Here is a 25,849-nt window from a genome sequence, read left to right as displayed (position 1 = left end):
TTGTACCTCCGCGCCTATTTCGTCATTCATAGTCGACAAATGATGTGTTACCCAGTCGCTGGGCGAAGTTTCAAAATAAAGGCGAAACTTCACTTTCTAAAGTCTTGAAACTCCGCGTCCCCTCTGGAACTTGCGGTCGTAAAGGGGCGAGTGAAGAAGCGGAGAAGGAGCTCCGCGTTCAGGTGAGTCCGGCGGAGGTAGACGAAAAAAAAACCCTCAACACGAGCGGTTCACGTGGAGGTAACGGCTGTCAATACTCGGTGTTTACGTTCGGTTACATTTGGTTGTTCTCTGGACACACGGCGGTGCCAGGAGGACACTTTACCGGCCAAAGAGTCCCCAGTAAGCCCGCCACGTTTGGCTGAAGTCACAGTCGCCTGAGAGTTCCGCTTAACGGCCACCTGTCGGAGCCTCAACAGCCACGGAAACATTCAAGTGTCCAGAGATCAGGTCTATTTACTGTCGTGAAACTGCCAGATCTCTGTCAGATCTGGCGACAGTATCTTGCGGTTTAGTTCCCATGTGATTCCTTATAAGTGATCTGGTTATTTCTTGTCGAAATATTTTCGTGGCAGCTGGACTCGAAGTTCTTACCTCGAAGACATTTCACCTCTGATCCGAGCTGAAGAAGCGTCCCTGATGCCTCACAGTTTTTCCTTCAAGGGACGTTCTTTCTGACTGTTGTAAACTAAAATTCTGGTGTTTTACATAGTTGATGGTATTATCCACACTCTTTGGCACACTTTTTCTGCTTTATGAACCTGAGTTTTGATGTTTTAAGTAATTGCACCACATGAGTCTGATTTTTGAAGGGGTTTTAAGCTGCCTGATGTACAAAGGATTGTACAACTATGCCTAAAACTGGGAAAGTGCATTTGCTCAGAAATGTTCAGAAATAGGAATCGAAGCGTACACCTCTTTCCACACAGCTGTCCTTGATACATCCCAACAGACTAAGATTTGAACACAGCTGCTCGTGCCTCCTGGACCGCCTTATCTCCTCCCATTGATAACTGTACAAATTAGTATAAATGCTTTTCACTATTGAAACCTTTGTCCAAACAAACAAAAAAGATTTCACTGTATGTCAAATTTGTGTTGTTGCATAGGAAAGCGAGAGGTGAGACAAACTCTTACAAGGGGGTCTTCCCTCAGGTGTAGCAAAAGAAAATCTTTCGAGTCTGTGAATAATGCAGTAAATGCAGCCAGACTGAAGCATCACACTACTTCTCCTTTCGGCTTTTCCCTTCAGGGGTCGACTCATAGGGTCCATCCAACCCTATTCTCTGTATCCTCCTCTCTCACACCAACTACCTTCATATCCTCACTCACTACGTCCATAAATATTCTCTTTGGTCTTCCTCGAGATCTCCTGCCTGGCAGCTCCAATTCCAGCATCTGTCTAGCAATATATTCACTATCCCTCCTCTGTAGATGACCGAACCATCTCAGTCTGGCTTCTCTGACCTTCTCTCCAAAACATCTAACATGTGCTGCTCTTCTCATGGACTCATTCCTGATCCTATCAATCCTGGTCACTCCCAAAGGGAACCTCAACATCTTCATCTCTGGGACCTCTAGCTCTGCCTCCTGTCTTTTTGTCATTGTTACTGCTTCTAGGCCATACGGCATCGCTGGTCTCACCACTGTTTTGTATACCCTTTTCTTTCATTCTGGCTGATAGTCTTCTATTGCATACTACCCCTGACACTTTTCTCCATCCGTTCCAACCTGCTGTAACCTGTCTCTTCGCCTCTTTTCCACACTCTCCGCTGCTCTGGACTGTTGACCCCAAGTACCTGAAATCCTCCAACTTCTTGATCTGCACTCCCTGTAGCCTCACCATTCCACTCGGGTTCTTCTTATTCACACACATATACTCTGTCTTGCTGCGACTTCCTTTCTAGCGCATACCTCCACCTCTAGATTTTCCTCGGCCTGTTCTTTGCTCTCACTACAGATCACAATGTCATCTGCAAACATCATGGTCCATGGAGATTCCTGTCTAAACTCATCTGTCAGCCTGTCCATCACCACTGCAAACAAGAAGGGGCTCAGAGCTGATCCCCGATGGAGTCCCCTCACCATCTTGAACTTCTCTGTTACCCCTACAGCATACCGTACCACTGTCTGACATCTGGCATATATGTCCTGCACCAGTCTAACATACTTTTCTCCAGATTTCCTCATACAATACCAGAGTTCCTCTCTTGGCACCCTGTCATATGCTTTTTCTAGGTCTACAGAAACACTATGCAGTCTGGCCTTCCCTGTACTTCTCTATTAGCATTCTCAAAGCAAATACTGCATCTGTAGTACTCTTTCTCGACATGAAGCCATACTGCTGTTCACAAATGCTGACTTCTGCTCTCAGTGCAGTTTCCAGTACTCTTTCCCATAACTTCATTGTATGGCTCATCAACTTTATCCCTCTATAGTTCCCGCAACTCTGCATATACTCCTTATTCTTAACAATGGGCACCATCACACTTTGTTTCCATTCTCCATTCTTCTCACTCTCTACGATCCCGTTGAATAATCTAGTCAGAAACTCTACCGCTGCCTCTCCTAGACACACCTCCACAGGTATATCATCAGGACCAGCTGCCTTTACACTCTTCATCTTCTTCAATGCCTTCCTAACTTTACTTTTACTAATCTCTGCTACTTTGTGGTCTGCAATAGTCACCTCTTCTACCCTTGCCTCTTTCATTTTCCACTTTCATCAGTTGTTCAAGTCAACGCGTGCCCTTTGTTTTGCCTTTGCTACCTCTATCTTTACCTTATGCTGTATCTCCCAGTACTCCTGTCTGTTCTCTTCAGTCCTCTCTGTGTCCCACTGCTTTGCTAACTGCTTTCTCTGTATATACTTCTGCACTTCCTCATTCCACCGCCAAGTGTCCTTATCTACTTTCCTTCCAGATGACACACCAAGTACTCTCCAACCTGTCTCCCTGATAGCACTAGCTGTAGTTGTCCAATCATCTGGAAGCGCTTCCTGACCACCCAGAGCCTTTCTCAACTCCTCCCTGAAAACCATACAACACTCCTCCCTTTTCAGCTTCCATCACTTTGTCCTCTGCTCTGCCTTTGTCCTCTTGATCTTCTTTGTCACCAGAGTCATCCTACAAACCACCATCCTATGCTGTCTGGCTACACTCTCACCTACAACTCCTTTGCAGTCACTGATCTCTTTCAGGTTACCTCGTCTATACAAGATGTTGTCTACCTGTGTGGTCCTACCTATGCTCTTATAATTTACCCTATTTTCCTGTCTTTTCTGGAAACTAGTGTTCACTACAGCCATTTGCATCCTTTTTGCAAAGTCTACCATCACCTGTCCCTCTGCAATCCTATCCTGTATACCAAATCTGCCCATCACTTCTTCATCCCCTCGATTGCCTGCTCCAACATGCCCATTGAAGTCTGTACCAATTACTGCTCTCTCATCCCTGGGGATATTCTGCATCACTTCATCCAGCTCATTCCAGAACATCTCCTTCTGCTCAAACTCACTTCCCACCTGCAAGTTTGAGGAGAAGGTGGAATGCCATTTCCATCCTTTTAGCAAAAGCTATCACCGTCTGTCCCTCTGCGTTCTTATCCTGTATACCAAATCTGCCCATCACTTCTTTATCCCCTCTATTGCCTGCACCAACATGCCCATTGAAGATTTCAAAGCTGGCTACTGTCGCATTCTGCCACCTTGTCTAAACTGAACTAAATTCAGAAAACATGCATTTTGTGTCATTTCTTGTCAAGCAGCTGACAAAGGGTTGCTAGGGGGGTTGTCAGTTATTTTGTTCTTCCAAGGCAGCAAAAGTATAGAGGTGTAGGTTAGTCTCAAAATCCAATCAAATAGTCTCTTGTCAAGCAGCCATATGGCAAAGACAGATGTTCTACCATGGGTTACTACTGTTTATTTCCCTGCTAGTTGCAAGATGTGTTTGTTATAAACCTTAGAGTTTGATATCATTATTGTGATGTTTGATGCAATTATTTAAATCACCAAAACTCACTGCAGTCGAAATAAAGAGAAAATGATCTGACATTAAACTCAGTCTAAAAAGAACAGCTGCTGCAATTGGCAGAGTATTGCAGCTACAATAGGAGGCCCAGTGATGACTATAAGATGCTTAACCTGTCAGCGAAACCCCTACTGAAAGGGAACCCAGGGAGCTCTGTAATGCAGGGGCCACTTCAGCACATGGTCAAGAAGAATTTCTCTTGGAAACCTAAAGTGGTTGATAAACCTTCTATCCTCCTGATCCAGGAGGTCTGCATAGACTCTGAAGACAGGCTCCCTCCAACCTCTTCTATGGGCAATGGCTTCTTGTAGCATCAAAGCTGCAGTTGCTGCACAACTGTGGGCAACATCACACACTCTTTTTTTATAGGGCATGTCATTGTCAACACACAATGTCAGTTTTAGAATTTGTCTCACATGATTTGTTCTTAGTCAATATGATCATCTGACAATGCGTTTTCATCTCAATAAGAATAGGCGTTCATTAATATCAACATTCGCTCTAAAAATGATCTCTTACCTTCTTTTCTTCTTCACAGTTTTCTACCATCTTTGTTCACCAGGAAACCATGTGTTCCACTGAAAGTGCAGCAGAGCCTGCTTGGTCGTCTGCTGCTGATGGAGACACCAAGGCAGATTTTTCCAAGCTGCTGGATGAATGGAAAGAATCCCAGCACGGAACAACAGAGCAACTGGTCTCCATCCTCACCAGGTGAGACGTCCCATCCTGACTGTTTGAGACACGACAAACTTGTGGAGCACAAGCATAGAGATTGCAAAGCTGGCTGCTGTCGCATTCTGCCACCCTGTCTGAACTAAACTCAACTCAGAAAACATGCATTTTGTGTCATTGCTTGTCAAGCAGCTGACAAAGGGTTGCTATCTTGATGTCAACTATCATTCACCTTGTTTGGACAGAATGATATAAATGTTATTTAGAATCTTGAGCACCGGGACACACTTGAAGACACAGTTCGATGATTTCATGACAAGATAATTTATATCAAGTTGTCAGTTATTGTGTTTCTTCAAGGCAGCAAAATTTTAGAGGGGAAGGTTAGTCTCAAAATCCGATTAAAATGGTCTCTCGTCCCTTCCAGATGGCGAAGACAGATATTCTACCGCGGGTTACTACTGTTTATTTCCCTGCTAGTTGCAAGATGTGTTTGTTATAAGCCTTAGAGTTTGATATCATTATTGTGATGTTTGGTTTTCAGGATCTCAGAGCTGATTGAACGAGAGACTGCCGAGTATCATAAAACTGACCCTGATCCCTTTGATGACCGCCATCCAGGACGAGTCGATCCAGACTGCATGCTGGGACAGATTCTGAAGATGCTCCTCAAGAATGATGACTTTACCAATGCTGTGAGCACTAATATTGGTGGAATTTTAAGTTTAGCTTTTATTGTGTTGTCCCCAGATGGTTTTGTTAAGCCTTTAATAAAGTGCTACCAAGCTGTAATTTTTAATTTGTTATATTAACTTAACTGTCAGAATGCCATTAGTAAATTACATTAATTTACTAAATTGTTTCATCAGCAAGAATTTAGTGATTTGTTCTCTGTCATTTTCATGTTTGCTTTAATTTTATTTAAGTTTAATTATATGATCATATGAGGTCACAGGTGTAGGTTTTGGAGGACAGAGGTCACAGGCACATTGATTCATCACTGATTGATATTTTTTGTGTGCAAATCACAAGGAGGCACCGTTTATTGGTCTTTATTTTTCAGCTGCTGGATAATTATGTGATGACCAGTAGAGAGCGAGATCTCAACACAGCTGCTTGCCGCTTACTGCAGAACATCATGCCAGGCCTGGAGAGTGCCGTCGTCTTTCAGGACAAGGTAATGTCTAGAAGCAAGAGCCAACAGGAAGCAAAATTTTGACAAAGAAAGCTAGAGAAAGGAAGAAACGCTTTACATGGGGATCCAAAGGGTCCATTGATTGAAAATCTACAGTGTCTTCACCAGGGGATCCACAGGACCTTTCCTGTAGACTGTGTGTCATTTTAATTATTCCTTGCAGGAAGGTCTGGTGGACCTGTTGTTATCTTGGTCTCGGGAGAGGGAGCCACCACTTTCTGTTTATGCCATCGGCCTTCTGGCCAGAGCGATGACCAATCAGGAGGTGGCAGCCAACTACAGGGAACAGAATACTCAGCTGGTGTTTTATACACACACACACACTCACACACACAGAAAGTGCCATTAATGTTTTACAAAATATGTGTAGTCCAACTTCCAGATGCTTGTGTCATCTCAAGACTGAATTTCATTCTCTTTTCCTTCAGGTTCCTGTCCTCATTGGTCGCCTAATTAAGCTGCAGTCAGAAAACTCCAGCCCTATTAGCCAGACTCAGTTGGATCAGGAGCCCCAGCGAAATGGGTCTACCAGACTGTTGCACGATTCTGTGAACCTGTCAAGCTCAAAAGAGCAGCAGGGAAGAGAAAGATGGGGAAGAAAGGCCAAGCAGAAGCTTAATCATAGGAGGGAGGAGGAGGCAGGGCAGTGTGAAATCAGTACAGAGGAAGAGACGGGAAGATGTAAAGTCAACAGCTCATCGTGGTCAGAGATGGTGATTGGCTCAGACTTCAGCTTGTCGCCCCTCAGCTCGGCCACTGAGCAACGACTCCTGCTGCAGTACCTGACTCCACTGAGTGACTATCAGGAGGTGATTATTACACAAGGACTGTTGCAGTGCCAAGTCGCTTCTTTTTCAACATGACACATGAATTAGAAAAACAAGATGATCATAAGTAGTTTGGAGGGGATGATAAATATGATTGTGATAATGATGACTGAATGTTTGTCTGCTGCAGTTGCTGGCCGTCTTCATGCAGATGGACACAAGGATCCTCTTAATGAACTATATTGATGTGCGACGGACCAGGAACATTCAATTGACTTTTGATGCCCTGGTGGTAAGTAAAGCAACCTGACAACAAATCATAGTTGAAGTGTGATTTAGATCTGTATAATCTGTTTATAAAGCTTCTCAATTCTGGTGATGTTCATTGCTCTGTTCAACCCCTCATGAAGCTCTTGTCCTTCCTGAAGTCAGTGCTACTTCTTTTTTTGGAATCACTGCTTTAGTTTCTTGAATACATATTGTCGTTAGTCATTTAGCATTGCTCTAATAAGCTCTTTCACGAACATTCATTAGCAAATGTGTCTTTCTGCTGAATGGGGTGAGAGTTCTTTTGATAAACTGTCTAATGCTAAATCTCTGGCTGATAATAATTTCAAACTTTTGAAAAACTGTTGAAAAATTGCTAAATCTGTCACAAGAGGAAAGATACATGATGCATTTGCATGAGAAATAGTGCCTCTATGTGATTAGCTGCTTTTGCACGCTGCCTGAAAGAACTGGTCTCGCCTATGTTACATTAGCTACACATTCATTTGACTCATTTGAAATTTATCTAGATGTTATTCGTGGTATACCACGCCCCACTCATGTCTGCCCAGGACTGTCTGGAACAGAAGATAACCTCTAGTGGTGGGCGTTACCATACACCTGACAAAGATATTTCTATTATCCTGTTTATTTATTTATTTTTTTAAGTGTTTCTCAGAAACACTGACGGTCTTTCAGATAGACATGTGAAACCGAGGTTCTCATCCTGGGTTTATTCTTTTTAGAAATGTCATCCAGCAAACTCATTCATGTCTTCATTGTTTAGAATTTGTTGCAGCATTATTTCAGTTTTTCAACCAAGGTTGCGAGTCAGTGCTACTGGTGGGGTCTGACAGACTCTTATGGTTATAGAACTTATCATCTGCATCAATAACACTTTTTTTTCTGGCTCCTTCATCAGTTTCTGGCATCTTTGCTTCTCCATAAGAAGTTTGCAGCAGAGTTCATTTATCAGGGTGGTGTCCAGAAGCTGCTAGAGATCCCAAGACCCTCCATGGCAGCAATAGGAGTCTCAATGTGTTTGTATTACCTTGCCTATAACCAAGACGCCTTTGAGAGGGTATATATATGTATATATATATATTTACACACACTAACACATTGCATTCCATGCTGACATGGTGTGTTCATGTTATCTTAACCTCTCTGTGTATTCTGCTATGTGTCCTTAGGTATGTTCTCTCCCTCGTGGTGTCCTGTCTGACACGGTGTCTTATGCCCTGTGGCTCCTGGAGTCCTCCCACGCGTCAGGCGTCTGTCACGCCACCATGTTCTTCTCTATCGCCTTCTCATTCAGGGTGGTGCTGCAGCTCTTCGACCAGCAGGACGGCTTGCGCCCCCTCGTTAACCTAGTCAGTCACAGTCTGCAGTGGGTTGGGCTTTCAGGCTTGCATATGTGATCTGTTTGGACTCCATCAAGAAAACAAAATAGCTTTTGGCAGACCTTGAAAAAACCATGATGTTGTATGTGTCTTCCTAGCTTGTCTTCCCTTCTTGAACATATAATGAGGAGGGATAGTGAATATATATAAGATCACAGAGGAGATTATGGATGGAGTGAAAGAAGAAATGAAGTTAGTTGGTGTGAGAGAAGAGGATGCAGAGAAGACAGATTGAGAAAAATGATTTGTTGTGGCAACCCCTTAAGGGAGCAGCCAAAAGGAAAGAAAGACTACCGGTCCTCAAATGATGGTTATTTCTGTTACTGTTGTCACCAGCTGGAACAAGCGAAATCTTGTTTTTTGATTTTGTTTTGAATACTTACTATTTCACATTACTTCAGTGTGTCTTGTGGTATGATTTGTTCTTTCCCAGATCAGCACTCTGCAAATCCTCAGACATGACAATGAGGCCCCTTTTATGAGTGATGACCAGATCTTCTCTAGCCGGCAGACAGTCAAACACACTTGTATGGCCCTACGCAGGTACTGCCATTTTTGCTAAAGGTGGTCAAGGTTCAGAGATCCCTGTAAACTGAACAGATAAACTGAACATATTTCATACACCTTGAATTTTATTTCCTGTAAAAAACAGACAAGATTGTTTTGTCAAAGAACTTTAATCGCACCCTAAATCACAACTAAGCCTAAGCTTCAGTGAGCTGTGACCTCATCTACATCTCTATCAGCTTTAACCACATATTGTTCCTTGTGGAATATTTTTTTCCAATCATGCAAATCAAGCAACAGAAAATGTGAAATGGGTTTATAGTCATTTTAGTTGAATTTTTTACATTAGGATTACATTAATACTCCCATCATTATTCATTATAAGCTGAAGGAGATATGAAAATAATCAGATTCAAGACATTAAGATGTTTGTTGTAACTGCAGGTACTTTGAGGCTCACCTGGCGTTGAAGGCAGAGCAGGTTAAACATTCCCTGCAGACTTCAGCTGGAGGCAGTTTTCTTCCACAGCAGCCATTTCACAAGGTATGTGTTGAGTGGCAACAGAGGGGTGAAACAAACCTCACATTACTGTGCTTGGATGAAGGTCAACCCAAATTTTCAGATTGTAGTTGATTTATATTACATTGAGTTACATTGCCTTTTTATCCCACTGTGGTTATGTGTATATTTCTGTCTGTGTCTGGTACTCACCGTGTGTAAGTGTCTGTGGTCCCGTCTGTCGCTCTTGGTCAGTGGTCTATTTGTAGGACTTGGTGTGTGTGTATACACCTAGATTTGATTTTGTGTGTGCGTGTGCGTGTGTGTGTTTGTGTGTGTGTGTGTGTGTGTGTGCGCACGCATGCGTGCACGGCATGCACAGACATACTGGTTCAGCAGGGATCAGGTAGTGGAGATGATGGAGTTCCTGATCAGGACTGGTCCTCACCTTCCTTGGGAGCCAGTAGAGGTTTTCTGCAGGATGTCTTGTGTTTCTCTGCTGCTGCAGCTGGTGTCCTCAGCCTGTGACTGGAGATCCTACAATGGCAGGTAAACTGTCCCACCCTCACTAAATTGGTTTTGTCAAATTGACACTGATTGTGGCTCTACTGTCAATCCAGGAGTGACACAGTGCGCTACACCCTGGACATCCTAGCTATCTTGACAGTGGTTCCCAAGGTGCAGCTTGTTTTGGCCGACACTGTAGACGTCCAAGATGAAAATCAGTCAGTGGTGTCCACTGTGGGTCAGTGCAACTCTTTTTCTAGTGTGTTTCTAGTTTTGATCGTGTGTCACACTGTCTCACTGTGTTGCAGGTATGAGCATCATCCTGGGTGTTGCAGAGGGCGATGTATTTACCAATGATTCCGAGATCCAAAAGTCTGCACTGCAGGTACATTCATCTGACTAGCTTTATTTCATTGCCCCAAATTAAAGTTTGTCTACGTAAACCTTAAAATCTTTGTAACTTAAAGTATCCTCCTGTTTGTTCTGAAATAGCTTGACATAGCCTGTGCATTTTAAAGAAATGGCCGTGTAGCTGTCAGCTTGACTGTAGATATTTATGAAATATCCTGCCTGCTTGTGATGTCAGTTTTGAATAAAAAAAAGCAAAGTTTGTCATGACACGTTTTTTTTTATTTTTTTTTATATATATACATTTTTTTTTATTACAATTTAGTGCTCTATGACATTCGAATGGAGTGACTCGACATAGAATGAGACACCCCTTTTCTTTTCTGAAGGCTGTTCCCTTCAGAAGTCGCCACAGCAAATTATCCTACTCAATCCAATCCAGTTCTCTGCATCCCTTTCTCTCATACCAAATAGCTTCCTGTCCCCTTTCACTCCATCCATAAATCTTCTCTCAAATGTTGCTGTTTTCATTCAGTGCATTTATCTGGTCATTAAAATTACTTTAACCACATATTTACTCGCACCATCCTTCCTCAGGTGATCATCAACTGCGTGTGTGCTCCGGACCACAGCCTGAACCCTACAATTGCATTTCCTGTCACCCCTCCCTGGCCTTCACCACAACACCAGCAGGTCCCTGCCACCACCAACAGAGTGCTGGTCCATATGTGGCGAGTGATCCAGAACAACAATGGCATCAAGGTCAGAACCTTAAAGACATAATGAAGCCTCTCTAAATGAAAAAGGAAATTGAACATTTTCCTCTATAACCTCTCATATGAGTTTCATCTTCATGAATTATGGCCACTGCCTCTTCAGACTGTATGTTCTGAAAGCTATTTGTCATATGCTCCTTCTGTCCGTAGGTTCTCCTGTCTCTGCTGACAGTGACGACACCCATCACAGATGCTGACCTGATCAGAGCACTGGCTTGCAAGGCTCTGGTGGGTCTCTCTCGTAGTGCCGCCATCAGACAGATCATCAGCAAGCTGCCGCTCTTCTCCAGCGGACACATCCAGCAAGTGAGTACCATCACATCATGAACACTGACTCTGTCGTTTCCCTGACATTACTTTGTAATCCCTGTTTTTCTCCTGGCAGCTAATGAAGGAACCAGTGTTGCAGGACAAACGCAGTGAACATGTGCGTTTTTGCCAATATGCTGCTGAGCTTACTGAGCGCGTGTCAGGGAAGCCACTTCTGATTGGGGCCGATGTGTCATTGGCTTACCTGCAGAGGGCCAGCGTGGTCGCCCAATCACGCATTAGCTTTTCTGAAAGGGAACTGCTTATATTGATGAGGAACCATCTTTTGGCCAAAGGGCTCCAGGAAACAGCGAGCACATTGGTCAAAGAAGCCAACTTACACAGCATGCCTTGCCAGAGCTCCCCTTCCTGTATCACACCGTCCTCCCTAGGGATCCACAGGACCTGCCGACTGGCAGGCGGCAGTGCAGCACGAGTTGCTAGACATCCTGGAGCATATCCAGTGACATTCTCCTCTCCCTACACTCGCTCCCCCACCATCTCTGTCTCCTGCTCAGACTCCACTCTCCCTTCTCCTCACACTTCACCAATTGTTGGACGCATTGTGTCCTCACGGGAACGCCATTCCACCAGCTGCAGTGTGAGCAGGAAACTGTTTTCATTGAAGCAAAAATCTGACCACGGTGCCTTCATACAGGTGAGGTGTTCTTATTGACAGTGCTAAAAAAACAGTGTGAACTCAAACACACTGTATACAGTGTTGTTCAGTGCATTTGTAGTTAGTAACCGGAAAATGTTATGTTTTATTTTCAGACACCGATTATGTCTTTGCTGATTCACGAAAACATAACAGTTCAAAATTTTTTCTCATCATCAGACTCCTGCAATGAAGAAGCAGCAGGAACACCACTTGTTGTTGCCACCAACGCTTGATAGCATCATCACAGAGTACCTCAGGGAACAACATGCTCGCTGCCCCAACCCAGTCACCACCTGCCCCCCCTTCTCCCTCTTCACCCCTCACCGATGTCCTGAGCCAAAGCAGAGAAGACAGGCACTGCCCAACTTCACAGCGCGCCTGGGAAGCCATGTGCCTTACCCCAAGTATAGTGGTGTTGGGCGGCGCAGTCTGGACCGACATTTGATCTTTAGCAGGTGAAACTTTCAGAAATTAAGCTAGTTTTCCAAGCGAACATGGTGAGAGAAAATCTTAACCACATCTTTTGTTACTCAGGTATCGCCCATTGTCCGTCTTCCATGAAAGTGATGATGGCGAAACCAACTTCACCTGTTGTGCCTTCTCTGCTTCTGAGCGCTTTCTGATGCTTGGAACCTGTTCTGGTCATCTGAAGTTCTACAACGTGTTCTCTCAAGAGGAGGAAGCTAACTATACCTGTCACACCACTGCCATCACAAACCTGGAAACTTCCAGAGTATGTTTACACACCTGGAATTAGATTAGACCTAAAAGGGGAGCCTCTCTGTTGAAGATGTTTTTTATGTCCGGTTGAAGAAGGATTATAAGGATATAGTTGTTCACTGAAGGTGACATTCATGTCACATCATTCTTAAGATCCACAAACGTGGATAGAAGTTTCCATAATTTGCTTCTGAAGTTAGTTCATATTTTTCTATTCATATTAGTTCATTTTAGTTCTATTTTTGTTTTCCAGGATGGTAAATTCCTGCTAACTTCAGCCTCCTGGGGTGTCCCACTGTCTGCACTTTGGAGTATGGAAGGGGTCTTCAGCATGAAGTAAAACTTTTTCTGTATCGTTCAAGCTCCATTCAAGTATCATCTTCTTGATCTAACATGTCTCTGTCTGTCAGAACATCATTTGTTGACGACCACTACGCTGAGTTCAGTAAACTCTCTCAAGACCGAGTCATTGGCACGAAGGACCAGATTGCTCATGTGGGTCATCAAACCTTTAGAACACATACTGTTCATCTGCAGAATTTAACATTTTCTCGTAAAATGTGTTGCAGATTTATGACATCAGAACAGGCCAGAAGACCATGACATTAAACGACCCTGGCCTTGCCAACAACTACAAGAGGAACTGTGCAACGTTCAACCCTACTGATGATTTGGTGCTAAATGACGGTGTTCTCTGGGATGTCCGGATGCCGCGGGCCATTCATAAGTTTGATAAGTTCAATATGAACCTAAGTGGCGTTTTTCACCCTAATGGTCTGGAAGTCATAATCAATACAGAGATTGTATCCTTTTTAAATCGGTCATTTCTTCAGGGTTATCACTGTAAATGTTTAACTCTAAACTAAGATTTTTTGACAAGTAGCCATTTGAAGTGCCAAAGCAAAAATCTGCATTTGATGAATCACTCCAACTTCTTTTCACTCATTACCTTATTTCAATGAAGTTACAGTTTGCAAGCACTATTTGTCACATGTTTTAACTGAAAGAGTTTGCCTTTAAGAGACATCTTTGTACTATCCCTATCATTTTTACAAAATGCTTTCTAAAGCGCATTAGGGATGTGTTTTTGTCCTTGACTGTGTTTTAGTGGGACCTTCGAACTTTCCACCTGCTGCAGACCGTCCCTGCATTGAACCAATGTAGACTGATATTTAATAGCAGTGCAACCATCATGTATGGAGGTATGATAATGTGGCATTATTGTAGTCAATGTCAACGTGGTAAAGCTACCTCAATGAATCAGGAGCATCAAATGAGTGAGGGCTGACTGGCTTCTGTTTATGCTTGATGTTGGCGGCCAAATTCCCTTCATGGATTTCAGTTTTTAACTTTTCTTTTTAAATTGATGACTTACCACATTGTCAAAATATCTTAACCGTGAACCTTCATTTACTTGTCCTTGTTAAACATGTTAACTTACCCTCTATGCAATGACACTACCTGATAACCCTGGATCACTCTGTCCAGCTATGCTGCAGGCTGATGACGATGATGATGTCATGGATCAGCAAATGAAGAGTCCTTTTGGCTCATCCTTTAGAACCTTTGACGCCACTGACTACAAACCCATAAGTAAGTTGTACTCCCTGTCATTTATTGCCCTTCCTCCTGCCTCTCACTTTTAGTCTGACATATTGTACGTATGACTTATGAGGTCTCTGTAGGAAAACCTAACCATGCTGCTGTTGATTTGTATGGATTCCAAATCATTGTGGTTGCATTTTTAAGTTTTGTCTGACTTTTTAAACTCTTTTGGTATTCCTGTAGCCACTGTGGATGTAAAGCGGAACATCTTTGACCTGTGCACTGACACCAGAGACTGTTACCTGGCTGTTATTGAGGTACCGACGCTTACCTCTGCCCTCCTTTTTGTTAGACTGTAGGGCTATATTGTGTTCCTGTGACTATTTGAATATCATAGAAATTAAAACCTATATCCTGAAACACTGCCCTGTTTTGGTGCAATTACAAATTAATAGTCAAAAATATTTAATTTCTTCACTATGTTTTTTTTTTCATTTATTAATGTTTTCCAAGTAATTTATACATTGCAAAGATCAAGTTTTGAAATTGAAATCTATCCTTCTATTATTTGTCTGTCCTTCCATATCTATCCATCCCCTCTCTCTCTCTCTCCCTCCTGCTCTCTCTCTCTCTCTCTCTCTCTTTCTCCCTCTCTCAAATACAACTACAACAATACAAGTTTTACAAATACAACTACCATGAAACGGTCAGGTTTGGGACAAAGGTGCAAAGCCAGCCATCATGTCTCTTCCTTTCTTTGTTGTAGAACCAGGACCAAATGAGTCTGGATACGGTCTGTCGTCTTTATGCGGTTGGGAGACAGAAACTTGCTGAGGAAGGAGATGATGATGATCAGGTGATGCATCGTAGCCATCTTTATTTATCTTTTTGATAAATTTGAATGTGTTTATGGGGGAGGTGTCAAAGACAGCAGTTATGCCATATTTTGAGTGACGATAATTGTTGGAAGTGCTTGTGTGATAAAGAGACTGGAGAATGGTTCCAAATGATTTTATTTCATAATAATAATTCATTAATCCCCATGGGGAAATTTGTTCTCTGCAATTAACCCATCATGGATGAACCATGAGCACTAGGCTGCCATCCACCAGTGCCAGGGAAGCAGTTAGGGGTTCAATGTCTTGCTCAACAACACTTTGACACACTTGGAGGAGCCGGGAATCAAATCAGGAATGTTCGGTTCCAAAGACGATTGCTCTACCTCCTGCGGCATGCTGCCCCTGGAGTCATGCAGAGTCATTTGGAGTCATACAGAGCACCAAAAGAGAACAATGTAAGACTGGCTTTGCAGAGCCAGTTTGCTGGGTTTATGTTATAAGTCTGCATCCTTCCATGCTAGTATTTTCCACTGTGGTATGCTTCTGTGGTTTGTTACATCCACTGTGGCATGCTTCTGTCTTTGCAACATTCCAAACCATTTTGTTTTTGCTTGATGAACACCTGCAATGCTGATACCATGCTTTGGGAAGATTTGAAGTAAGTGTTCATGATCTCTGAACAGAATCTTCTTTCTGGTGTTTCTCAATGATTTAACATTGTAGTTTTCCGTCATTCCCTCCTGTTTTAACTGTAGAAACACAATGATATATACAATTATAGGATAGAAATAAGCACAAGAAAAGAAACGAGACCAATTTGCATGCATCTCAAATATCAGCGTGTTAGACCTCATCAGATTTTCAAAATTCGCATCATAGATAATTCACTGAACCATAGTCTGGTGTTCAACTAAGAGCCCATCTTCTTGTAGCATGAATAGGTGCTTACCTTTCTTGTCTTGGTAGAGATCCACCTCAAAACACACGTCTGACGCAGGGATCTTTGCAATAACTGTTGTATGTAGCTCAGTGGTACAGCGCATGCTACGTATGTATGAGGTCCTGAGTTCAAATCCCAGTATCTCCACTTTTCCTTGCTTTGGTTAAAAGTGTCTGCCAAATGACTGTAATGTAACACCCACATGCATCATACCTGCAGAGACTGCGAGAGAAGAACTCAAGGTGCTGCATTTTCCAAACCATCTATCTTATAGTCTAATGAAAGGGTTGTCCATAAGCAGTCATGTGGCACATGAGAAGAAACTTCTGCTCCATAGGCTGTAGAACCTCCTTCCAGAGGTCAGCAACCAGAACAGTCCATGGTGGGGGTGGGAGGGGTCTGTGGTGATGTTTTGAGCTCTTGTCAAGCAGCATTGCTTTGCAATGTCCCAGATGTAAGGAAGTAAAGTCCCAATGACTTTCTCAGCTGTCCTCATCACCCTCTCTACAGACTTATAGTCGGAGGCGCTAATGTCCCCTTATCAGACATGGATGCAGCTGATCAGTATGCTTTCTAGAGTACCTCTGTTGAAGTTGGTGAGAATGGGAGCAGGTAGATGTACTCTCCTCGTCTGTACTCTCCTCATCCTCTTTCTGCTGTGCAGAAAGTGCATATGCAGCTGGGCCTTCTTTACAAGGGTTCTAGTGTGCTTGGAGCAGCTCAAAAGGTCTGTTATCTGCATTGCCAGGAACCTGGTGCTCATGATGATCTCCACTGCTGTGGTTTTGATGGTGAGCAGAGTTTGGCTTGGCTGGTTCTTTATGAATCCAATGAGCTCTATTTTTTTGCAACATTCAGGATCAAGTTGTTGGTCTAACACAAGTCCACCAGATGTTTCACCTCCTATCTGTAGGCCTGGTCATATTTGTTATCATAAAGTAAGTTCCATTGTCACTATAGAGTAGATTGGGGCATTTTACGGCCCGTGGGCCACATTTGGCCCGTTTTGTTTTTTTTGTCTGGCCCGCCAAACTACTTTCTTTGAATATTTGAACAAGTATTTTCAATCAGTATTGAATTAAGAAACTCCATTTTTTTCCCTTTTGTTTAATTTTTTTATGGATGATTACATACTAAATAGTGTCCGTACATTCATATGATCATTAATGATTTTAAAGTTGAAATAAAATGCCAAAAAAATGTAACATTCAAATTGCAATTTTCATTTTGTTCAATTGACATGATACCTAGTTGGCCCGCGCATAAAAATTAAATAAGAAATGTGGCCCGCCAGCCAAAATAATTGCCCACCCCTGCTTTAGAGTTTCTCAGGTACCCCATATCTTGGTATCCATATCTTGGTATACCGTAATTTCTTTTACGAGTGAGTTGGCTACTAGGACATCTCGGTGTGCACATGGAAAAACCTCATTCCACTTTATTAACAGGCAGCATTTCTTCCCTTTGCATTTAATTGATTCTCTGAAATCCATAAAAATGTTAGAAAGGATAGTTTGGCTTGGGAAAATTTCCTCGTTACTCTGGCTCTGTCTCTACTAGCCTTATGTCCTTGAGTGGCAAGGTATTTAAGTAAAGCTATAGTGTTGACTCTGCAATTTTCCCCAGTTACAGTGGCTATTAAGATATTATCCACATTCGGGAGTACTTGACTTCCTTTTGGGGATTCAAATTTGCAGATTTGCAGACAATGTTTGTAAAAAAAGGTGGGAGATTCACAATACCTTTGTGGGATTGGAGCGTAGGTGTATCATTTCCCTTTGTCTGCGATGCGAAACAGAACTGAATGTCCAGATGTACAGGAATAGAAGAAAATGCATTACTTAATGTCGACAATGGCCATAATTTTGTATCACGTCTGAGGTCATTCAGTAAGGGATTTGGATGTGGTACTGTTAGGGCTCTGGGATTCACAGCTTTGTTTACGTCTTGTTTACGTTTAAGTCCCGCACCATCCTCCAGCCGGTGGATGGTGGAGCCTCTTTTACAGGAAACAGTGGAGTGTTGCACAGGGGGAAGTCGGGTCATTCGATGATAACTAGTTTTCTACAGGTCAGTAATTATTGGTGCTCTGCTTTATTAGGGCCTCTGGTTTTAGCGCCTATTCTCTGTTTATATGATCTGAGATAGATGGAAGATTTGGGAGTTGTTTTTACTGGCTCTACTCCATTCATGAGACCAACATCAGCCCTCCCCTTTGACCATAATTCAGTGGGAACCTCTTGCAACCATTTTCCTACTATTTCGTCAATGTATAGAGGTCAGATCATCTAGTCTCACATTTTCCACTCATGTGGACAGCAGGTTTGGTTTGAGTTATCGAGTTCAGGGTGCAGGTAAATGCATCTAGCCTGGGGTTGTATTCAACACCTGGTTCCCACTCACTAATTTTATCCAATATCAATTCCCTGTGCCACCCTTAATTTTGAAAGAAAGACATGGAGACTGTAGCATAATCTGTAACTTTTCATCATGTTTTCTAGCTCCATACATCTCTGCCTTGTTCAAATTTAACTGTTTCATATTCCATTTGGTGCAAGATTCCTGAAAGAATCTATCCTCATAGGCTGGGTCGCGACCTTTGGTATACTTGTCATACATGGTACGATGTCGTTCTTCTGAACTTTTTATGATAATGTCAGGTGGCACTTATTCTTCTGCCTTTTTAAATAATGCTTGTGCAATGGCTCCCAGGCCATTAAATCTTAACTATATCAATTGTGCTGTTCTCCTTGTCCTGTCTGAACAAAGATATCTGACAGTCAACAAGCTTTAAGGCCATTGGCAGTGTCAGTTACAGCTATTTCAACCAACTGTAGCTGATCGCAGCCCAAGAGATTACATGGACAGCATCTTCAGAGTGCCATCTTGGTTCTGGGTTCTTTTTTGGTGGCATGATCTCTCACAGAGAGTATGTCAGATTGGGGTCCTTCGCTTATTTTACTATTAGCAGATTTTTACAAAAATGCTGTCAGCTGATTTCCGAACCCAAGGTAATTGAATAGTGTACTATGGTTCTGGATGCTCCTGAATCACACAAAAAGATCATTTTTGTTCCTGCTATAAGTCAGGGCTATTTCTGTTATTTCAGCGAGTAACAGTAGTTGTTGACCCATTCCGAAATGTAACACTTCTTCCCCCTCATTCTCAGGGTTTTCTTCTCTGCCTTCATTGTATTTCTTTTTTATTTTCCCGTCTTTATTCTATATACTTGGGTGGACTTCATCTAGTTCTGCTGAATTATCAAGTTCATCCCTTGACCTAATTCTGCATTTGTGAGCCTGATGTCCAGGTTTTCCACAATGGCTGAGGTCCGCCTTGTCCTTTGGTTCATCCTCTACCTCTGAATCCTCTATTCAATAGAGGATTCAAATTTCCCCCCACTACACCCACACACCTCCTCCATATCCGCTGGCCTCAGTACAAATACTTCATGAGCCTTAGCTTTGTTTCTATTTTTATTATTGAAATGGTTTCATGCATGCTGCTTGTATTCTTTAACTGCGCCCAGAGTGCCTGTACGATGGTTATTCGTGTTTACCAAGAAGCTGCTGATCTGGGGTAAGGTTCATTTTAACAACTAGTTTTTTTAATTGCCATTCGTGGACCGAATTGCCATAAAAAATGTCCAGAGTTGCTACCCAGCTGTGTGTGTCAAAAGTTTCTCTCAATCTAAGTAATTGTCAATATCTTCGTCCTCCTTTCTTATGTAGTGACTTACTGCCACCCAATACGATGTGGGGTCCATTTAACTCATGACTCAATTCTCCTAAGAGCGCTGCTTGAGCATCTCTTAACTCTTCACTGCCTTGAGCCAGAGGCTGACCATTTTGTGCCCTGGAGTTCCAATCTCCTGCATTGTGATATCAGACTAATCCCAATGTGCATATAATTTCCTGCTCAGTTTCTAACCTGTTTTAACTATAGCTATCTATCAGGCCCTCAATGTTAGCTTCCACAGAGAGGGTTTGGTTTTAAGATGGGCCTTCTGTGGCCTTGATATACACACACACACACACACACATCATTATCTGCTCTAGAATTGGGTACACCGATCATCAGAAATATGTCGCCTTCCTCTGTGCAGGGGTTTGAGATTTTGGCAGATTTGTGAGAAAACAGATTACCAGTGGGCCTTAACAGTCCCCCTTTAGCTTTTTCTCTCCTGTCGGTAACACCAGTGTGGGGTTTAGGTGTTGAGAAGGTTGTGCCTTTCCCTTCTTCCTTGTGGGAAGGGGCTTAGGCTTGTTTGTGTGATACAGTCAAAGTGCCACGATACAGAGGAGGAGGAAGTCTGGCCTAATGCGGGATGGAACGATAAAGGGGTGACTGATAACTGCTGAAACTGCATTGACGTCTTCTTTATCTATTAGGGCTAATGCTGCTGTTGTTGCTTGCTACATTTTTTCTGCCCTGCTCTCTACTCTTTTGTTCATCATTTTTCCTTTTATGGGGTTTGCTAAACCATGTTTTTGCTGCTATATGTCCCTCTTTTGTCACCCTTCAGGGTAATTTATAGCTTTTATCTAAAAAGCTTTAGCTCATTTCAAACAATCTTTGGTTTTAAGGTTTCTGGAGAACCCAGACTTATTTTTTCATGTCTTTAGTTGTTTTACATTATTAGGATCCCTGCAGTGCATGTACTTTTCATCTCCTTCCAGTTTTTTTTTTTGAGTTACTCTCCCATTTTATCCCAAAAAATATGGTTTTCTCCCTTCAACAGCCAGTCAGTTTGTCATCCGTTCCGTGGAATAACTGGTACGATGCTTGAGTGCTGTTTATGTTATCACCATTTGGCTTCCACAAGGAACAGTGAAGAGCAGGAGGGATTTTAATCCTGAAGGAGGAAAACTCTTCTACCATAGGTCATTTTTTTGGCCAAATCAACCTGCCAAAAATCGAGGTAAATTTATTTATTGGCATTGCAGTCCAAAGATTATCTGAGCAGAGCAACGATCTATTAGATACAACAGTGCAGAGGGCCGGGGTACAAGGCTTCTCAAACTCTTTTGAAAATGCGAGTGTCATCTGGGACCAGATTCAAACTACCAAGAGGGACAAGAAAAACCTCTATGTTGTACTTCTAGACTTTGTACTTTAAGACTTTGTACTTCTAGTCCCCCATGAGGTGAAATGGGAGGCATTTAATTTCTTCAAGGTTCCTGAGAGCATCACAAGGCTGGTCAAGTCAGACTTTGAAGACCTCCAGTTCTGTGTGACCGTGCAGGACAAAAGCATCAGATGGCAGCATTTGGGAGAAGGAATAATTGTGGGATGCACCATTTCGCCACTGGCCTTCACTATGGCAATGGAACTTATTAACCGAGCGTCAAGGTGGGTGGTTGGAGGTCAGCAACTGAACAGTGGGCTTCAGCTGCCCCCTACAAGAGTGTTTATGGATGACATGACAACCAAAACCACCACAAAAGCATGCATCAAGAGCCTCCTGAATAAGCTTCAGGAACATATTGCATTGGCCGGGATGGAAGTTAAACCTAGCAAATCCTGTAGCATTTCCATGATGAAGGGCCAGCTCTCTGATGAAAAGTTCAACTTCAATGGTGAGGTGCAATACCAACTGTGCAAGAGAAGCCCATCAAAAGCCTTTTGAAGGTGGTATACTGCCAAGCTTAAAGACATCCAGCAAGTAGAAGAGCTGAGGCAGAACACAAAGGCCTCAAGCAGACTGACTGCACTGCTCCCAGAAAGTTGGAGCTCTGCCGCTTCCAATTTGGCTTGCTGCCCTGATTCATGTTGCCAGAATCAGAATAGCCTTTATTGTCATTTCAGGTGTCATTTCAGGACACAATGACATTGGAATGCTACTTTTTGGTGTATAAAAGCAAAACAAGGAAAATCACAGCAATGTGCTTCAAAATATAGTAAATAATAAGTAGCAAATCACTATGTACAAGGTAAGTCAGTCTCACACCAAGAGATTGGAAACCCTTGTGAGCACACAGGAAGTGGCTTGGGCGACCATGATATCTCAGTAGCATTTGGGCTCAATGGGAATAGAGCACTGTCACTGCCCATCTTTAGTCAAGTCAATGAGTGCTAAAACAAGAATGGAAATGACACTCACCGCATCTCAAGATCCTTTGGTAAGCGGTGTTGCCCAAACCCTGGCCACAGGGAGAAATGGACCCTGTTGGCTGCAGTATTGGTTGCTGAAGCTGCCGTTCAGCAACGAGATATAGTGGGTCACATCCTGCAAGGAAGAGGGGGATTTGGCCAAAGGACAATAGACAATAGTACTTCTACCCGTTGAAAAGCAAATCCCTCAGAACGCCGACGCGTGGTGGTAGAAGAGGTGTGTTGACAAACGAGCGCCAATGGATGCGGCAAAGCAAAACAAGGCTCCTGGATGAGATGGGATGCCGTTGAGAGGAGAAAAATCACCTGGTCACAACTAAGGGGAATGGAGACAGATGCACTGTGGTTCACTACAGGAGCAATGTACGACGTCCTTCCTTCTCCTACCGATTTGAATGTCAGGGTGGAAGAAGTAATATCAAGAAAGGGATGCCATCAAGGAATGTGCTGAGCTTCAGCAAATAGAATAGAATATTCCTTTTAATCATACCACAGTGGGGAAATCTCAAACCACTCACAGTAGAAAGATGACAGTGCAAGAGAAGTTATCAAAAATAGAAAAACCAAGAATAAACAGCGTTAACCGTGTGTGTAGAAACAGGTAGGGCTTGTATGAACACGTTTCACCGAAACAATATGACAATATGTAAACACAAAAACATGTGCAAAACTTGCGATGAGCAGTGAACAACAGCAATTCTTGTTGTGGTAGTAGCACAGTACTAAAGTAGTGCCCGAATGAGTGGATGTGTGGGAGAGTGAATGAATGGACTGTTGAGTAGATTAATGAAAGAGTGAAAGTGAAAGTGAAAGAGGCGATCAGACTTTTTAATTCCTTTTTAATTCCTCTCCATTCAGCCGCCGGCAACCATAACAACCTATCTTTAACTTAAAAACAAACAAAAATGTGCAATATCTCATTTCTGTGCAATATTCGGAACTGTGCATTATTTCATCTCATAACAGCTACACTGTGCAATATTTCATCTCATCTCATAACTGCTACATTATAATGTTAAGACACTTATAGGTTTATCACTGCTAACTAAGACACTTTATAGTTTCACTGAAACACTTTATAGTTTATAGTTTATTTTTATTTCTAATTCTGCCTTTCTTTTATTATTTATTACTGTTTTATATTCTGTAACTCTGGCACTGCAATTTCCTTCGGGATTAATAAAGTTGTTCTTATTCTTATTCTTATTCTTAATGAGTGAATGAATGAAAGTCTATTGAGAGCAGAGCTGGGTGTTAAATAGTTGAACAGCAGCTGGCAGGATCCGTGGAATCTCTCCTTCACACACTTCAGTGGGGTGAAGGAGTGTATTACTGAAGGAGCTGCTCAGTGTCATCATGATGTTGTGCATGGGGTTGGAGGCATTGTTCATCAGAGATGATAGCTTAGCCACCGCCCTCCTCTCTCCCACCACCTGCACTGAGTTCACGGGAACCCCTGAGACCTAGCCTTCCCTAGCAGCTTGCTGTCAGCCATTTTGTTTTTGCTCTGTGAACACCTGTAGAAGTCTTTATGCCATACTTTGGGAAGCACGGTTTAATGAACGGTTTAATAATAATAATTTATCCTTTATTAATCCCTTGCGGGGAAATTCAGTCTCTGCAATAAATCCATCATGGAATGAACCATTAGCAGTAGGCTGCCATCCATCAGTGTCAGGGGAGCAGTTAGAGGTTCAGTGTCTTGCTCAACAACACTTTGACACACTTCGAGGAGCCGGGAATCGAACTCTACTCTACTCCTGCTCCACGCTGCCCCAAAACATTTTATTTTTCCATCAATAATATACTAAAGCATCATCACCAGATAAACAGCAGACTCTTCCTCAGGTTTTGACAATTGAATCTTCTGTCATTTCTTTAAAAGGATGATGAAGACCAGGATGACGATGATTCTTCCAATGATGATGAGGATGACGATGATCTAGAAACAGACCCTCTCCTGGAGGAACTGATGCCTAACCAGGATCTGGCAGATGAAACCAGAGACTCTCTCGCAGATGATCAAGTACCTCATTACCATTATTTTAACATTTGTATCGATCTCAAATGTGTTTGATCCTGAAGATGGGTGTTACTTGTATCCATGTGCTGCTGTTGCTTCAGTGAAAGTCACCTTAACACTCAACTTTGTGTGAATTTTCAAACCCCACAGTTTCTCCTAAGACGTGGTGATGTTGATGATGATGATGATAATGATGACGATAATGATGAAGATGACAGCGATGACTCCCCCCTCCACAGTAGTGAAGAACTGGATGTCTTGTATTGTAAAGAACTTGGATGCTTCTCATTTTAGTGAATTAATCCAAGGATTGCTTCTCAAGACTGTGTCTGTTTGTTTTGCAGATGACCCTGACCATTCAGATAGTGATGAGGTCACATGGCTCTCCTGAGAGACGACTTTTCATCCCTGGAAATTTAAACAATGCATGATCAGGCAGGATCAGTTCTTCCACATCCTAAATAGCAACTTTGCTCCAACCAGTTTCTATCTCAAACCCCAAGACTCTTGTGCAAAATCCCATCCACAGACGCAGGAGGTGGGGCGGGATATACCTTACCCTCATATGTTTCTAAGAGGTCATGACGAATTCTCTAGAAAAATTGCTGCTTCCCTTATTTAATGCCATGAATTCATCAAATGCTAAAATACCAATGCCACATTCAAATGTATGATGTCATGTTTCTCTGGACGACTACAAACAATGAACTGTTAGTCGGTTTCCATGTCAGACTGAGCTGGTTTGACATGTCAATGAGTCTTTTTTCGCTGGTCATGTGGTGTTTGATCTTAATATAATATTCAGAGGGCATTTAGTAATTTTTCTTTCTTAAATACTAGATTTTGGTTTGACATTGCCGTGTTGTCAGTTTGAAGTTGAATTCTGCAGGGTCAAAACTTTTATTTAAAGGCCGGTCCTGTAGACCTGCTAAATGTTGCAAAAAAAAAATAAAAAAGTTAATTTTTTTGACTGACTCCTATTTCCGTGTTGTATTAATTTCAGTCAGGTTAGAACCCCGGGAATTTAAGAAATGAATTTTGAAAATGATCATAAATGTTTTACAACCATGAGGAAGGTCACCATGACAAAAGCAGCTACATTAAAAGCTCGTGATTTGGATGTCACAGTGTCAAGGCAGTGTTCATCTCCAGCTGCATTTCCTGACTTCAAGTGACGGGGTACAAGAAATTAGTTGGCGTAAAATAGGAGGCTGCAGAGGACATGGCAACATGGAGGCAGATGATTGGCTGTGATGACCCGTGAAGGAGGCAGCCCAAAGGAAAAGTAGTTATTTGTCGCTCCTCTTCAAAGGTGGTGCAGGGTCGAGCTGTTGTGAGTCATAACGGGAGATGTGGTCGCAAATCGGGTTGACATCAAGGGGAATTGAACCGGCAACTTAATCAGCTTAGCCAAAGAGGTGGTCCACTTTGCTGGTCGGGGTCACGAAGCGTTGTAAACCAGTGACCAGAAGGCCCGCCCCGGACACGTGACCCACGGGGGTGGGGGTGGGGGGTGACGTGACGGGTTCACTTGTAAACAACCATTAAATGATGAAAACCGTCAGGCCGGAATGAAACGAAAGCTGAAAACACACACACACACACACACACACCTTTTTAATCATCCGGGACGTGCGCGCGCGTTTGCATGTCACGTGACTTCGCAGGTGTTTCGAATAGGGTTGACCCGAGCGCTCGTGCGTGTCAACGCGCTCCACACGTTATGAGC

General features: G+C 42.7%; 1 protein-coding gene across 1 annotated transcript; it reads left to right on the top strand.

Moving 5' to 3' along the window:
- Positions 1–49: 49 nt before the first annotated feature.
- On the top strand, positions 50–25,100 carry LOC147237689 (DDB1- and CUL4-associated factor 1-like). Its single transcript, XM_086152602.1, has 29 exons — positions 50–182; positions 4,567–4,739; positions 5,245–5,395; positions 5,764–5,877; positions 6,059–6,196; positions 6,324–6,704; positions 6,853–6,954; positions 7,852–8,010; positions 8,123–8,302; positions 8,766–8,875; positions 9,284–9,383; positions 9,721–9,887; positions 9,959–10,083; positions 10,154–10,230; positions 10,791–10,955; positions 11,120–11,275; positions 11,355–11,936; positions 12,117–12,394; positions 12,474–12,672; positions 12,913–12,995; positions 13,070–13,154; positions 13,229–13,462; positions 13,768–13,861; positions 14,148–14,252; positions 14,448–14,521; positions 14,971–15,060; positions 23,983–24,123; positions 24,271–24,385; positions 24,465–25,100. The coding sequence occupies exons 2-29, from the start codon at positions 4,597–4,599 to the stop codon at positions 24,509–24,511; spliced, it is 4,395 nt and encodes a 1,464-aa protein (XP_086008728.1). The 5' UTR covers positions 50–182; positions 4,567–4,596; the 3' UTR covers positions 24,512–25,100.
- The last annotated feature ends 749 nt before the right edge of the window (positions 25,101–25,849 follow it).

This window comes from Fistularia commersonii, chromosome 1 (genome assembly GCF_037954325.1).
Source record: "Fistularia commersonii isolate RoL2024-O1a breed Wild chromosome 1, RoL_Fcom_v1.0, whole genome shotgun sequence".
In the NCBI taxonomy this organism is placed as follows: Eukaryota; Metazoa; Chordata; class Actinopteri; order Syngnathiformes; family Fistulariidae; genus Fistularia; species Fistularia commersonii.
The sequence above is the reverse complement of the archived record's forward strand: the minus strand, read 5'-3'. Positions and strand labels throughout refer to the sequence as shown.

Bases quoted from the DNA above. Each gene is read 5' to 3' on its own strand.
- LOC147237689 (XM_086152602.1), top strand. From the start codon at position 4,597: ATGTGTTCCACTGAAAGTGCAGCAGAGCCTGCTTGGTCGTCTGCTGCT. The intron at 6,955-7,851 runs GTAAGTAAAGCA...CTCCTTCATCAG, and splicing joins TGACTTTTGATGCCCTGGTG to TTTCTGGCATCTTTGCTTCT. The intron at 10,956-11,119 runs GTCAGAACCTTA...TTCTGTCCGTAG, and splicing joins AGAACAACAATGGCATCAAG to GTTCTCCTGTCTCTGCTGAC.